The following is a 14,010-nucleotide window of genomic DNA, read 5'->3' on the forward strand; positions in this document are numbered from 1 at the left end:
GCTGTGAACCACCCTGAGATCTACAGATGAAAGGCGGCATAAAAATTTAATAAATAATAATAATTCCAAACACTCAGATATAAAGATGAAGGTATTCTTGTGAACTCTCATTGATACTCAGACTGTGTAGAATCTTTGAGTCACATTTAATGCTTTAATTTCTGAATCTTTGTTTTGTGAATGCATAGAAACTGTATTTTTGAGTCACATTAGTCACATTAACTGTATTTTTTCTTTTTTTGTATTCTGTTAAATTTTAAATTACATTAAAACATCTCTCCCCCCAATAAAGGTGGTTAATGTCTGCTATAGTTTATTTAAACAAGCCAGGTTCCTAAACTACTGCTCTAAGTTAGATTGTGTCAATATATCATTGTTAAGATTAACTATAGTTGGTTCAGATTCAGATATCACAACAAGATGTGTTTAATCTAAAACAGAAGCAAAATCTTTGAATTCTTCCTTGTAGCCATGCTGGGTAGGAACAGTGGTATGAGTTCTACATGAGCTGGTTTAGCATTATGTTTAAACAAGGACAGTGACTTGTCAATTAGCAGGGACTAATTTTAAACAACGGCCACCATCAGGAGTCTTCTAGGTATATTGGACACTCAAAAAGAAAAAGAAAAAGAAAAAAGGGAAAGAGAAAGGGAAAAAAGCATCCACTATGAGGAAGTTATGTGTCTGACCCAGCCAGCATTCTGGATTTCCCTTGCTGATCTGGGCATACAGCCTTTTCCAAGAAAGCATAAAACCAAGAAATCTGGGCAGCCTATTTTATGAAGCTAGAATGCAACCTTTAATCCCTGTGGACAGACTTATTACATAAATAAGCTGAATAAATATCAAGAGAACGTGTGAAGGTCAGAGCAAGAGAAAAATAAATTATAAAACAAAGAAACATTTAAGCTGGCTAGTTTCTTCTCTGGCTAGTTTCTGTTGGAACTTCCAAGCAAGGTTATAAAAAGTCCAAAAAGCTACTTGCTTAAGTGAACTGGAAACTGCCTTCCCTTTCCCACTTACCTCCAAAAGGAGGAAGTAACCTGTAAGGAGGACAAGAGAAGCACAGATTTTTGTTTTCTTTTAGATAAATACACCCCAAAGTAGGCACAACCTTTTCTCCTCAAGTTAAATGCTCAAACTGCTTTAATATTAGACAAGTGCCATCTCTGATGTGTTTTCAGCACCACAAGTAGACCTTCCTCTTTCCACAAGCCTTTTAAAGTTGAGATTTTCCCCAGTCTACATCTGTACTAGAATTGTTTTTATGATGTTTTGTTGTTTTATCACTTGCCATTGTGCTCCTTTGTGAGGAAGGGCAGGGTGTAAATTACTAAACAAATAATCAATCAATCAATGACGGTTAGCAGGGGAAGAATTTCTGTGTATGAACACAGTGGAGAGGGGAATCAGTGAGGCAGGTAGCCCAGTGAGTTAGGAAGGATGCAGGTCTAGGGCAAGAGTGGGCCAACTGGTACTTTTCAAACTGATTAACATGCCCCAGATTTGACAGAATGAATATTTCTACAGCAGATTATCACAAAATGCAAAACAGCAGAAGGCAAAACAGAACCACCTTCCCACTTGGATGACATTTCCTGCATGGTACTGAACAATATAGTTTTACCAGATGTGCATCTTTTTGTAACTGCTATAAATTTAGTTAGGAAGGGAAGTCACATGGAATTTCGCTCAAACATGAACAAGGAATAGATTCCCCCGCACCCCCGTATTTTCCATTTCAGACTAAACTATTCAAAAGCAGTATCAAACGGAAAACGTATGCCATACCAAGACATCAAGTTCAGAAAAAGACACAAAACAAGAAAATCAGATACAAAGATTGGGCTGGAGCTAACTAATGAGCCCTGCTACTTAGTGGAAGCCAGTGCAACCACAAGAGGGCTTTTTGCCCACTGTCCCCCATGTGCCCTGCTCATAGAAAGAAAAATGGTTTATTTTATTAATTTTTAGTTCTCAATACAAAGTGTTCAAGAGTTTTAGCAATAGATTTTGGCAACAAGATATTTCAATGCCCGCTTCATCTTAAAACAAAATTGAACTTGGATCTAGCTAGCACCATCTAGTTTTAAACCCAATCCACCTGCTTGACATATCATGTATTTTACTCTTCGCTCCACCCCATAACAAACACCACGGATTCGGTTTCCCATCAGCTTTGCTCTTCAAAAGGGGAAAACTCTGTTGACTGTAACCACTCCCAACAGCTAAAACATGGGATCATGTTTCATGAAGCATGTCAGGTGAAGAGAGATTCTCTGTTTCAACCCATGACTCCTTCCCACAAGTTAAAGTGGTAAATAAAGTTAAAATGAACAGCAAGACCTATGAAAAGGAAGGGAGCTTTCAGTGCTAGGGTACCGAGAATGGCGACAAGAATTGTTCACCTTCTAAAATCCACTTTGGTGCTTAATCCTGTGCTCATTGTGCTAAAACACTTTGCATACATTTTCAGGAAGACAAAACACACTTCCTTTCAGCTGATTAAGCTGGATGCTTGCCCCAGCTTTCCCAACCTGGTGCACCCTCCCCCCTGAAACTTTGGATTACAACTCCCATCAGCCCCAGTCAAAGGCAAACCCACACTGTAAATAATTTAAAACAGGAGTTTCCAAAGAACGAATGATGGAGGCTAAATGTCAATCTTGCAGAACTGTAAATAGCTGGCACATGTCGTCACATAGTTGGAAGGAGAGAATTCTTGCCATGGTCACCTGATTATCAAGCAGCAATACTGGCTCAAGGAATACACCTAAACCATGAACTCCATGTGTTGAGGGAGCACAACTTCATTCAGAAAAGGCTGTAGATCTACTCCAGCTTGATAGGCCCACCAGCCATGAACATCTCTGATTTGAGCTTCATTTTACTGGCCCTCACCCACTACTGGCTCCAGACACCTGTTCAAGAACTCTGCTGCCTCACCCGAATCCAAGAAGAAAGTGGGCATCCTGTTGACATCAGCTAAACCTTGCAGAACCTCTCCCAGTAATTTCATGCAGATATTAAATAACTTGTGAGACAAAATAGAAACTTGAGGCACCCGACAAGGTCATTCCCCTGGGATGGGAAATCACACACCCCTAAACCTGACAGGTGGTGCAGAAAGGTACACTGGATGACTGGAGAAATAGCAAGGACACACACACACTCCCCCTGTGCATCTCTAGCAAAGGTCATGGCAAGGGCAGTCTGGCTGAAGTGAAACAACATTTTCAGTTTCAGTCTGGGGAGGGACACCTATCACTCGCTCTAACACCTTGTCTCTGGATAAAGCGAAAAGTGGATGAAACTGAAATGCCTGTGATTCAGGTTATGAAAAGAATTTCACTTCTTTTATAAAAACAAGAAACTTACACCAGAGTTCATAATAGTAATTGCAGCACTGAGACTGTCCACAGCAGTGGCCTGTTTCACAGATGTAGCTTTGATTGTTGATTCCTATGCAGGGCTCTTTGTCCTAGAATGTAAGAGAGGAATAGGTTAGTGAGGAAGGCCCAAATACATTAAACTTGGACTAAGCCTCCGGTTGCTTGCAAGACATGCATGATCCCAGGGCTTAAACAGCTGCTCAAGGTCACAGATTGCCTGCAGCTGTTTAGGCATTTCTACTTTCCTGGATATCAGTCAGTTCCATGGTGCTCCCACACCCTACCATCCATCATCAACCTTCCAGGCTAGGTTCCTACATGCAGAAGGAAGAAGTACAGATGATATGGTAGAATGGATTGTACCTCTTCAGTCTACGGTGGGTGGGGGGAGCTTCTGAACACCCCTCTGCATTAACCCTCCCACCCCTAGCTCTTTAAGTAGAAAGTTAGAACAGCACACTTCTCCCTGCTATGGTAGTTTTCTTCTGTCATGGGGTTTCTTAAGCTGCTATTTATATACAGTGGTACCTCGGGTTACATACACTTCAGGTTACAGACTCCTCTAATCCAAAAATAGTGCTTCAGGTTAAGAACTTTGCCTCAGGATGAGAACAGAAATCATGCTTTGGTGGCGCGGCGGCAGCAGGAGGCCCATTAGCTAAAGTGGTGCTTCAGGTTAAGAACAGTTTCAGGTTAAGAACAGACCTCCGGAACGAATTAAGTACTTAACCCGAGGTACCACTGTAGTGCCATCTATGCAGGATGGTGTTTAACCAGGGTTCTGCATTCTAAAAGGAGACACACAAGGGAAACAACAGATGTAGAGGAGGCAGAGGTAAAGGGGGTGGGGATAATGTGTTGCAGTTATTTCAGTTACAGTAGGGTATGGGAACAATTGGAGGGAATATTAAAAATGGTATCCCCCTTCTTCAATCTGAACTAGCACCATTCTGCTCTAAACTTTACCATCTTATTGCTGCACGTCTAGATTAGTTCTCATTTCACCTTTCTCCAGCCTCGTCAGCTCCTAAGTTGCTCTAAATAACTGTACCTATCTTTTCCACACCTTGATAAATAATTTCCCACTTGCAGTTTGCATAATGCAGGCATCTGTTCTGCACTTCAGTGCTGATCCTCATGCCTGGGCATCTATAGCTATAACTGTGGCCCAAATTATCAGAATTTAGAAAATGATACTTAGGTCAGACAATGCAATCAAGCATTCAGATTTCCACACACCCCCCCTGCAAGTAGGAATATTTTACATTAAAATCATGTAAGGTTTTCATTTTTAATGTAACAATCCCCCTCCCCCGCTTGTCATTAGGTACATGAATTTATGCCTAATGCGCTGAGATGAAGGGACCCATAGATATTTTCACTTTGGTATACTGAGGCATAAAATTTTATGACCCACTCATGGTGCTTGTTTCAAATACACTGCAATTCCGCTGTGGTTAACAGGGGTGGTTTTTTCAGCTTCAAATCTTGCACTTATAGAATCAGAAAATGTAATAATTGAAGAGAGGGCAATCTGCGCTCAATTAGATAAAAATAACATTTACTACCATATAACCCTACTCTGAAGTAATTCTTGCCTAATTTGCAGAACTTTTAAAATAAAATAAAATTCCAACGAAATATCTTCCTAGAATACTCCTGCAGTCTAGGACAGAAGCCAAGTCAGTCATACTTTTTCATCATCACATAATCCTCCCTGAAGGCCATCTCTGTGGACAGTTAAGAGATGGAAAACAACTACCACCCAATGGCAATGACCCCTCTTGCCAGAGTGTAATGTAGGGCAGAGATAAAATGGGTGTTGAAGTAATTTCTGGAGTCTTTGTCCTGGAAAAAAAATGCACAGCTGAACCATTGCACTATGAAAAGCCATGCAAATCTAAGTTATAGTATAAAACAAACAGCAAAACCAAAGTGATGTTGGTTTATTTTTATAGTAGGATCAATATGCGTGAAGCTTTATGGTGTAAGAGAAAAAGTGCAGTCGCATGATCAAGTTTGGAAAGATTCAGGCCTGGGAAGATTCCCTTGTATTCCAGAAAGGCAATATATGTCTTCAGTCATCAGGAACACATATCTAGCTTCCATCTGCCCTACCCAGCAGGGTAAGGGGTGATGGGATGTGTAGTCAAACAATGTCACAGATTCCCTGGCTTAAATGCACATACAATACAGGCAAGTGGTTGCAGAGCTGCGGAGCAGCCCAAATTACAACATTTGGCATCAGAGTGCCCAACATGAAAGGCAAGCCAAGTTAGCTATAGTATAAAGTGGGTACTTAAAAATTTATTAGAAATCATCATCATCATTATTTTAGTATTTGCTCTGAAAGGTTTAAGCATACCCACCCCACTGTTATTATGAAGTTTCCCCCTGAAAACCACCATCCTGGCTTTGGCCCAAGTAAACAAAGATACATGCTGTGTTATTCCTAAAGGAGACTCATTCTATTTTTGGATCTAGAGACATGGGCATCAGCATTAACATTCCCACCAACACCCACTACCCCAGTTAGAGTTAGCACCCTCCCTCAAAAGCCAGACATCTGACTTCATTTTCAAAGTGCCCATAAAGTGCTAAGATAGTTTCTAAAAGAGGAAACATCTCCTGCATCCTTTCACAGCAGAAGGGGCACTCCTCTATTTCACCCACAACAGGGTTCAAAGAAATCATGTAGCCTTTAGTAGAAGTTCGAGCTAACACTCCAGCTGAAATTAAGTATCAAGGCTGCCTGTGGTCCCTGATATGCTATCTACAGCTGCATTCCATTTTACTCTTAAAGATTCAAAAATTAAAAAGGTTTCCAGAACAATGAACAAAGTAGTCACCTTCTGTACTGTCCAGACATCCCTTGCAACATCTACCAGGAGTGTATGACAAGGTACTTTCCAAAACTAGCCTGTGGAATAGGGGACTGGACATGGGACGATAGATAAAGACCTAAGAGCCTTCAAAGAACAGCAACATAGTACAGCTTCCTTTAATTTCTAAAATGCAGCTCCCTCACACTAAAAAACAACAACAATTCATGCACGATGCAGGGGTAAGTACAATATGGAGCCACAGCCAGTTACAGCTTCCTGACAAGTCTGCCTGTACAATGAGTGTATTTGTTTCATTTGCATTTTACATTTGGACAGGTGAATCAGAAGGCAGTGGGGAAGGAAGAACCCAAGGCAGGGAAAACAAGGCAGGGGAGGCCTCCCTTTTCCTCCCCATTCTTCAGGAGGTTTTTTGTGCTGATTTAATGTATGAAGTACAATTTGATTTTGCTATCCTGCCATTATATTATATTGTTTAGTTTATTTAGTATACGGTTGTTAAATTTTACTTCTTTAAATTATTTTAGTGCTTTTGATTTGGGCTTTTTGATTACCCAACCTTGAATCATCCATTGATGAAGGGTGGGATAGAAACTGAAATAATAAACAAACAAATGGAAAGGAAAATCAATATGCCAGCTCAAGGGCTAGTGTACTTTTCCTGTTCTGGGGGCACGTCAGGTGAATGGGAAACCTTTGGGTCCTAACAGATCAAAAGCCTACCCTGATCTGCCCCCAAACTCCTACTTTATGACTCTATGACCAGAGTACTGATGATGGAGGGAAGGATAAAAATATTTATGTAGCTGCAACAAGAAGTCCTCTATGGCAAGCATAAGCAAACTCAGCCCTCCAGATGTTTTCGGACTACAACTCCCATCATCCCTGACCACTGGTCCTGTTAGCTAGGGATGATGGGAGTTGTAGTCCCAAAACATCTGGAGGGCTGAGTTTGCCTATGCCTGCTCTATGGGCAGACTTTCTGTTCCACTTACAAAGAGGGAGATCACAAAAATGTATGGCCTTGGGACATTAAAACATCTTAGGTATATGCTCAGAAATGTACCAACAATGACCTTGTCCATATATGCATGATTTTCTAGAAAATGGAACCTGTTCAGTATCACTTCTTTGGGCATTTTTGAACCAACTAAAAGATAGTTTTACAGATCACATGTTATTTTAGGTCTAGAGGAGAAAATTAAGGGTGTTAGATCTGAACAGCCCCCAACTGAACATTATGGTTTTATAACCTTAAATTAAGAAATTAAGATGCAGTTAGTGAATTTAGAATATTCTCAAAACCTGCACTTTTTTTAAAAAAAAAGATGTGGCAATTTGCATGCAAAATTAACAATGGCTTTAAAAGTGTGGAGAAATGAGTTAAAACTACACTTAAGATGTACAGAAGCACTTGTATCTCTGCGTAGGCAGACTGTGTCTGGAGCACTTCTATGCTATGATACTTCATAAAAAGCTGTTGAAAGATTACCTGATTCACAACAAAGCTGTAGACATGATGTGCAGCTGGGAAAATATCCCATCAGAAAGGTCTGAAGCTTAATCCACTTCAGACCACTTTGCAGAACTGGTAGAGCTTGAGCTGGTTTTTCATATTCACAATGAGCCAGTGTGAAATAAATTTTACTACAGTTAATATTTAACTAGAAGTATACAGTTTACCTTAGTGCTTTAACAGTACCAAACCTTTCAGACGTGCTTCAATACCAATCTAAATTAATAACAAATGTTTGATGCTATGCTACATCTTTCTGCGTAAGGGCCTCTTGTTTTTCATGGGGGCTTATGGCTATATTCAGCTACTGCTTAAACAGTACTATGTGGAAGAACACCTGACTGGACAAGCAACCCAAGCAGTTGCTTGGGGAGGCAATATTTTTAGGGGTGCCAATGAAGCAGCACACAATCCAAAAGTGTTTATAGGATCTGTTACAGAAAATGCTGGGGCTCAGCTTTCAGGTTCCAGGCAGCAACTGAGTTGCGCTCTAGCAAGACTCTGCAAGGATCCTGGGTCTTGCTCCTTAGTCATGCAATGCAACTTTATTGAGCAACAAAACAACATAAAATAGACCTAAATGGATGACCACAAGCAATTCTATCTACATTAGCATTGCCTTTATTCATATGCAATACAATAAAAGACCAAGAAACACAGGTCTCACTCATGCATCACTCAATGCTACAGCAGAAGGTATTCTTGATTGCAAAATACAGAAGGCAAGGTATTATTGATCGCAAAATACAGAAAGTTAAGTCTCAAATACATGGTCTGAGTCCCAGCCTCAAATGTATGCTCAGCTTACATGGTTTGAACAGAAGAGAGGAAGAAAGAGGAACAGGAAACAGACAATACTTCCTCCATCCCTGAAGGTGAGGGAGCGTGACCTAGCTGCACTTTATAAAATTACATCTATGTGGTCCCTAACCCCTTAATTTACTAGCTAGTATAGAAATGCACCGTTAGGTTTGTTGCCAAAAACTCCCACCATCAACAAACCCCAAGAACAGCATGAGAGGTGGCAGGAAAGAAAGGAGGAAAACCTGGAGTGCCATTTTCTGTTGAGGGAAGACCCTTACATCTAAAGCAGAAAAAAAATGGACTTGCAACATGTTGTAGCACATCCCAATTCCTGAACAGTCCTTCTGTTTAGGGCTCCAGCTAACGCAGAATAGGAACTGCTCAAAATAAGCTTCTTTTTAAAAAATCTAAAGACACATAGCCCCTTTCCCCACTCTAGGATATAGTTAGGGGCCTGAGGAGGCCCATTTCCTTTCTCCCCCAATCCCCTATTCCCCGCTCCTTCGTCTCAACTGCTTTCAACTATAGGCCAAAATCGATAAATTCACAGTGTCTGCAAATCTTCTGGCTCCTCCCACAACCCTGAAAGCTATCTTTATAAACCAAGGTTAGTGAATCTGTTTCTTCGCCGCCCCCCGGGATACTCTTGGACTCTTAACCCCTGTCAGCCCCTCCCCACCCATCATGGCCAACAGTCAGGGACCAACAATCCAACAGATTCCCCACCCCTGCTCTAAATGAATAGGCATAACCATGTGAATTCAATCTGTGTGGTGTCACTTTTATTTCATATGCCAACAGTAGTGACTCTTCTACATGATTATTATCTCCTGACAGATCTCTATGGAAAGAGCTTATTGCATATAGGTCATATTCATGGCCTTGACTTCTTTGTGCTCTGAGTCTTGACTGTGCTGAATCTCTTCTTTGTACTATGCACTGTTACAGTTCTGTCATTCCCTCTCTCTTTAATTAAAGATTTTAAATTAGAAACAAAATAGAGAAGAAACTACCACAGAAAGCATTGAGAAGCCTAAGTGCTTCAAAATGCTTCCAAAACCCAGGGAGCCCAGGAGCATCACTCACTTTCCACTAACCTTGCCCAGAGATAGACTCACCACTGCTACGTGACCAGTACTTTTGTAGACCCTTGTCCAGAGACTGCAGAATATTCTACACAGCCAAGTTAACTGATGTTCAATCTTGGTAAAGTTTTTTTGGGGAGTGGGGGTAGGGATGCTCAACTCCAACCATCTTAGAAGATGAAACATAGGAAGCTACCTATACCATGTCGGACCATTGGTCCACATAGCTCATTATTGTCTACACTCACTGGCAGCCATTTTCCAAGGCAGGAGACAGGGCTCTCTCCCAGCTCTACCTGTATATGCTGAGGATTGGACCGGGAACCTTCTACAAGCAAACTACTTGCTCTAACACTGAGCTACAGCCCTTCTCAAGGATGAAGGCAAAGCATGAACACAGTTCCCCAATACCAGAAATTATGCAATCATGTTTCTTCCATTTGGAAAAGTTGCAGGGGTCAGCAGACACAGATTGCAATGGATGGGCCTCACCCCGGAAAAACTACCTTCACAACTGTGGTATCTCACCTGAAAGGGACATGTTAAACAACGAAGCAGAACCAGGGTTCGAAATTAGCAGGGCACCAGGCACATTTTGCGCCTAAAGATTCTCCATCTGCGAGCACCTCTGGGTGCCATTTTTTGCACCTGGCTGACACTCAAGGATTACTGAAATGTACAGTGGTACCTCCGGTTACAAACTTAATTTGTTCCAGAGGTCCGTTCTTAACCCAAAACCGTTCTTAACCTCAGGCACACTTTCACTAATAGCGCCTCCCGCTGCTGTGGTGCCGGCATGCAACTTCTGCTCGCATCCTGGGTCAAAGTCCGCAACCAGGAGACCTACTTCCAGGTTAGCAGAGCTTGTAACGCTAAGTGTTCGTAAGGAGAATGGTACGTAACACGAGGTTCCACTGTCTGTGCTCTGAAGTCTCAGAGTATATGTTAAGGATAAACAATAAGTTAAGGAGTTTAACAATAAAGAATGTTTTGAAAACCGAAGTATGATACCAATATTTGTATTGTAAACACCAAATTAAACATGTATTAAAAATGTGATATTAACAATGTGTCACTTATGTGAATTGTGTATTAATTCATGCTTATCAAAATAATAAAGTGTTGCTGATCCCCCCCTTCCAGTGACGACTAGACAGTCTATTTTGGTGCCCACAACCCAGGTCCCAGAAGCCATTTGGCTCCTAGCTTTTTTATCCCAGCTTCGAACACTGAGCAGAACAGTTTCATTTGCAACTTTTAAAATAACTGCTTAGTTGTCCAATAGTAAAAAAACCTCAGTGGCCTAATTTAGATGATTGAGGCTTCATAAATCATCAGATTTTAGCTGATTAATTTATATTTAACAAGAGTTCCTCAGATTTGGACATAATGGACAAACAGATACTAAGACCTGAAGTGGTATACAAGTGAAGAAAGGGAGGGGCTAGAAAGAAATGCTCTGCACAGAGCATTGTCAATAAAAAGACTGTTTGTTTGTTTGTTTGTTTGTTTGTTTGTTTGTTTGATTTATATACTGCCTTTTATCCAAAGATCACAGGGCAGTTTACATTATAAAAACACATAAATACATAATGTAACAAACCAACAAACTATTTCACAGCAGGAGCACTTTAAAGCTAATGTTGATGACCATACAGTACAGCCTGAATGCCATTACACTAAAGCTGCAAAAGCTACAACTTCAGCACTAACAAAACAAATTTTATGCATAACTGTACTGCTCAACATCTGCACTCCTCTTCCAGTTTAAAGAGGGATCACAGATTCCTGTGTACGAATAGGGACAGGTCTGTGACAATGGATTCTGGCATCAAGGCATTCACCATTTCAAAAAGATGTCTCAAATAGGCCAGGAAGGGCAATTATCAGGTATTGTGAGGTATCTTGATTGACAGATTGGTAAATATGCTGAACATGAACTCTTAGCACGATCTGATTTACATGTACATCCATTTTTGTGACTGTGTTGCATTTTTGTTGGGTGGGCTTTCTGTGATTGGGTTGGGTGGTCGCTGTACAAGCATTAAAAAAATTGTAACTCACTTCTGTTTGGGGTTCTTTTTCCGCTTCTTGTTTTGGAAGTGGGAACCTCTGTTTCAACAGACCCGATAAAGATCAGGCTTACTAGCTACTTTGCTTTTTCTATACTTGGTTGCAATCCTGATTCTTACCTCTGACCAACATGAGGACCTTGCAAGGAATGCGAGTGTCTTGAGCAAGGGGTGAACTTCCAAAAGTCTCCCCTGAGCTTTCTTATAACGACTGCAAACTTATTTTCTTCAATAGTATTATTTTGTTTAGTTAAATTTCACAAGCATCTACTTCTGTTAATGATTTTTAGAAGATTTTGTGCTAGACAAATATCAGGAAAGAAAAAAGTATAGCTGCTTTAAAGATAATAAGCAGCCTAAGGTGTATCTTGTGAACTATTTATGAGCCTATGCTTTAGCTACCGTATTTGATCTAGTCATACTGAAATAAGGTCCTATTGTTTACAACTCTAAAATAGCTTCAGAAAAATTAGAAATCAGTTTATTTTCTAACACACACTAAACTGGCAGATATGTAGCTAACACAGCACAGGGAGCTTATTGCATTTACACAGCAGTCTCTGAACAGCTATATGCTATAAGTTCAAGTAGACAGAAAGGAATAAGGCAACTGCTTTTGCTGCTCAGACTGGCTCTGTGAACCACAGACAGGAGCAAACAGTAAGCAACTAAGCAGCTAAGGACAAAGAGGAAAATCAAGTGAAACAAAGAAAAGGTAAACAAACTGGTTTCAGAAACTGGATTGCCTCCTTTGAGGCTTCCTGCATCAGTAAAGAAACCCCAGAAGGTGCCCAAATTTCCTTTATGGAAATATACATGAATCTGAAAGATTTCTAAAGACACGTAGCTATCTGCTGCTGACGTAATTCCAACAAGGTCAATTGGTTCAATTTCAACATTTCTTGGGAGGCTTAACATGAATACTCCCCAAACTGATGCCCTTAAATTGGCAGCCCACAGCCTTCCTCTTCTCTAATAGAACTATAACCATAACTGAATCTTAAGTTCTATTTAGAACTTTACATATAACCTAAATTTATTCTGCCCGCTTCAAGTAAGCAGAGCAGTCAGTGGCAAAAGGTCATTGCGCTAGAGGTAGTTCTTGTCTCAGTTCTTGAATAGCATTATGTAAGCCCAAATAAAAAAGATTTGGTTTTAAAAAATAAACTAGGTAGCTACAAACAAAACAGCTGTTTTTCACTTTTTAGAGTGCTTTTTGGAAAGTTAAACTAACAACACTCACCATCAAAAAAGGAAAGAAAAGAGAAAACTTTAATGCTCACATACCTGCAATACCTCCAAACTTCATTTGCTACACTTACTTGCCTAAGAACATAAGCTAGGTGAGGTGTACAAGTAATCAGATGTTGTTCCTGGAACAAATAGCTCCTGGACTAAGATGATTCAAATTTGGTAGAAGCTGGCTGCTGCCCACCAGGGAGCAGCTGGGTGACTTGCTGCTTTTACTCATTCCAGGCTATGTATGTTGGTTAGTAGTAATAAAATTATGAGTACTTTAAAACTCCAGCACAGACACCACAAATTCAGAAACGGGTTTAAAAAGCATGTGCACTGTTAGCTCTGACAGTTTCTGATTAGAAGCTGTTGACTGTTTCTTGTTTACTCTAAACCAGAACTCAGCCAAAGCACAAACACAAAACCCAAGTAAGCTTTAAACCCCTAAAAGTCCTTAAAGCACACAAAAACCAAAAGTGAAAGCCATAAAATAGAGTGAAATGGGGGGGACACGGACAATTTTTTTGCTTCAAATAATAATAATTAAGTTTTTTCCCTTTATCTGCAACATTATTCAATGTTAAATAAAATAGATTTGTTTTTCCCCTAGCATAAACACAACAGAGGAAGAGAAAAGATCGCATTGGATTTTACTTGAGTGGCTCACTTCACAAGGCAAGCAGAGCTGATTTTCTTTCTTCTTTTTTAAGCCAGCAAAATCTCACATTCTCCACCCTAGCTAGTCAAACAAACAAACAAACCAGAAACAAGTTACCTGCCGCAGGCCCAAAAGGAAAGGCATTCTGCATTCTCATAATCCACGCTAGGGGCTTAAACAAAGGAATTTCTAGAATCCCAGAATAATAATTTCCTCATCTGTAATGGACAGGCTGCATCCGCAATCCTGTTTAAACCAGGGCTTCCTTGGCTGGGAATGTTAAGTAAACAGGGTCCCAGGACATAGAATGCACTCACTCAGCCTCTCTCTCTCTCTCTCTCTCTCTCTCTCCCCTCCCTGTGACCAATCTCAAAAGCAGCAGAGCCTCCGTAGGCGTTTGCCAA

The 14,010-nt window shown here is 40.5% G+C and overlaps 1 protein-coding gene and 1 long non-coding RNA gene across 5 annotated transcripts in view; one reads left to right on the forward strand and one right to left on the reverse strand.

Annotated features, from left to right (window-relative positions):
* Positions 1 to 14,010, forward strand: part of LOC310844222 — a 399,653-nt gene that overhangs the window by 250,555 nt on the left and 135,088 nt on the right. The gene's annotated exons all lie outside the window — the stretch shown is intronic.
* WBP1L (WW domain binding protein 1 like) overlaps positions 1 to 14,010 on the reverse strand; it is a 49,469-nt gene that overhangs the window by 11,683 nt on the left and 23,776 nt on the right. For 3 of the 4 annotated variants that reach the window (XM_083738043.1, XM_083738040.1, XM_083738041.1), the window contains exon 2: positions 3,379 to 3,481. In XM_083738043.1, coding sequence (XP_083594169.1) covers positions 3,379 to 3,481 — 103 coding nt within the window. Of the gene's footprint in view, positions 1 to 3,378; positions 3,482 to 13,723; position 14,010 lie in introns of those variants that run through there. The other variant, XM_083738042.1, reaches the window with a different exon arrangement.

Source organism: Podarcis gaigeae, assembly GCF_964106915.1.
Source record: "Podarcis gaigeae genome assembly, chromosome: 5".
NCBI lineage: Eukaryota > Metazoa > Chordata > Lepidosauria > Squamata > Lacertidae > Podarcis > Podarcis gaigeae.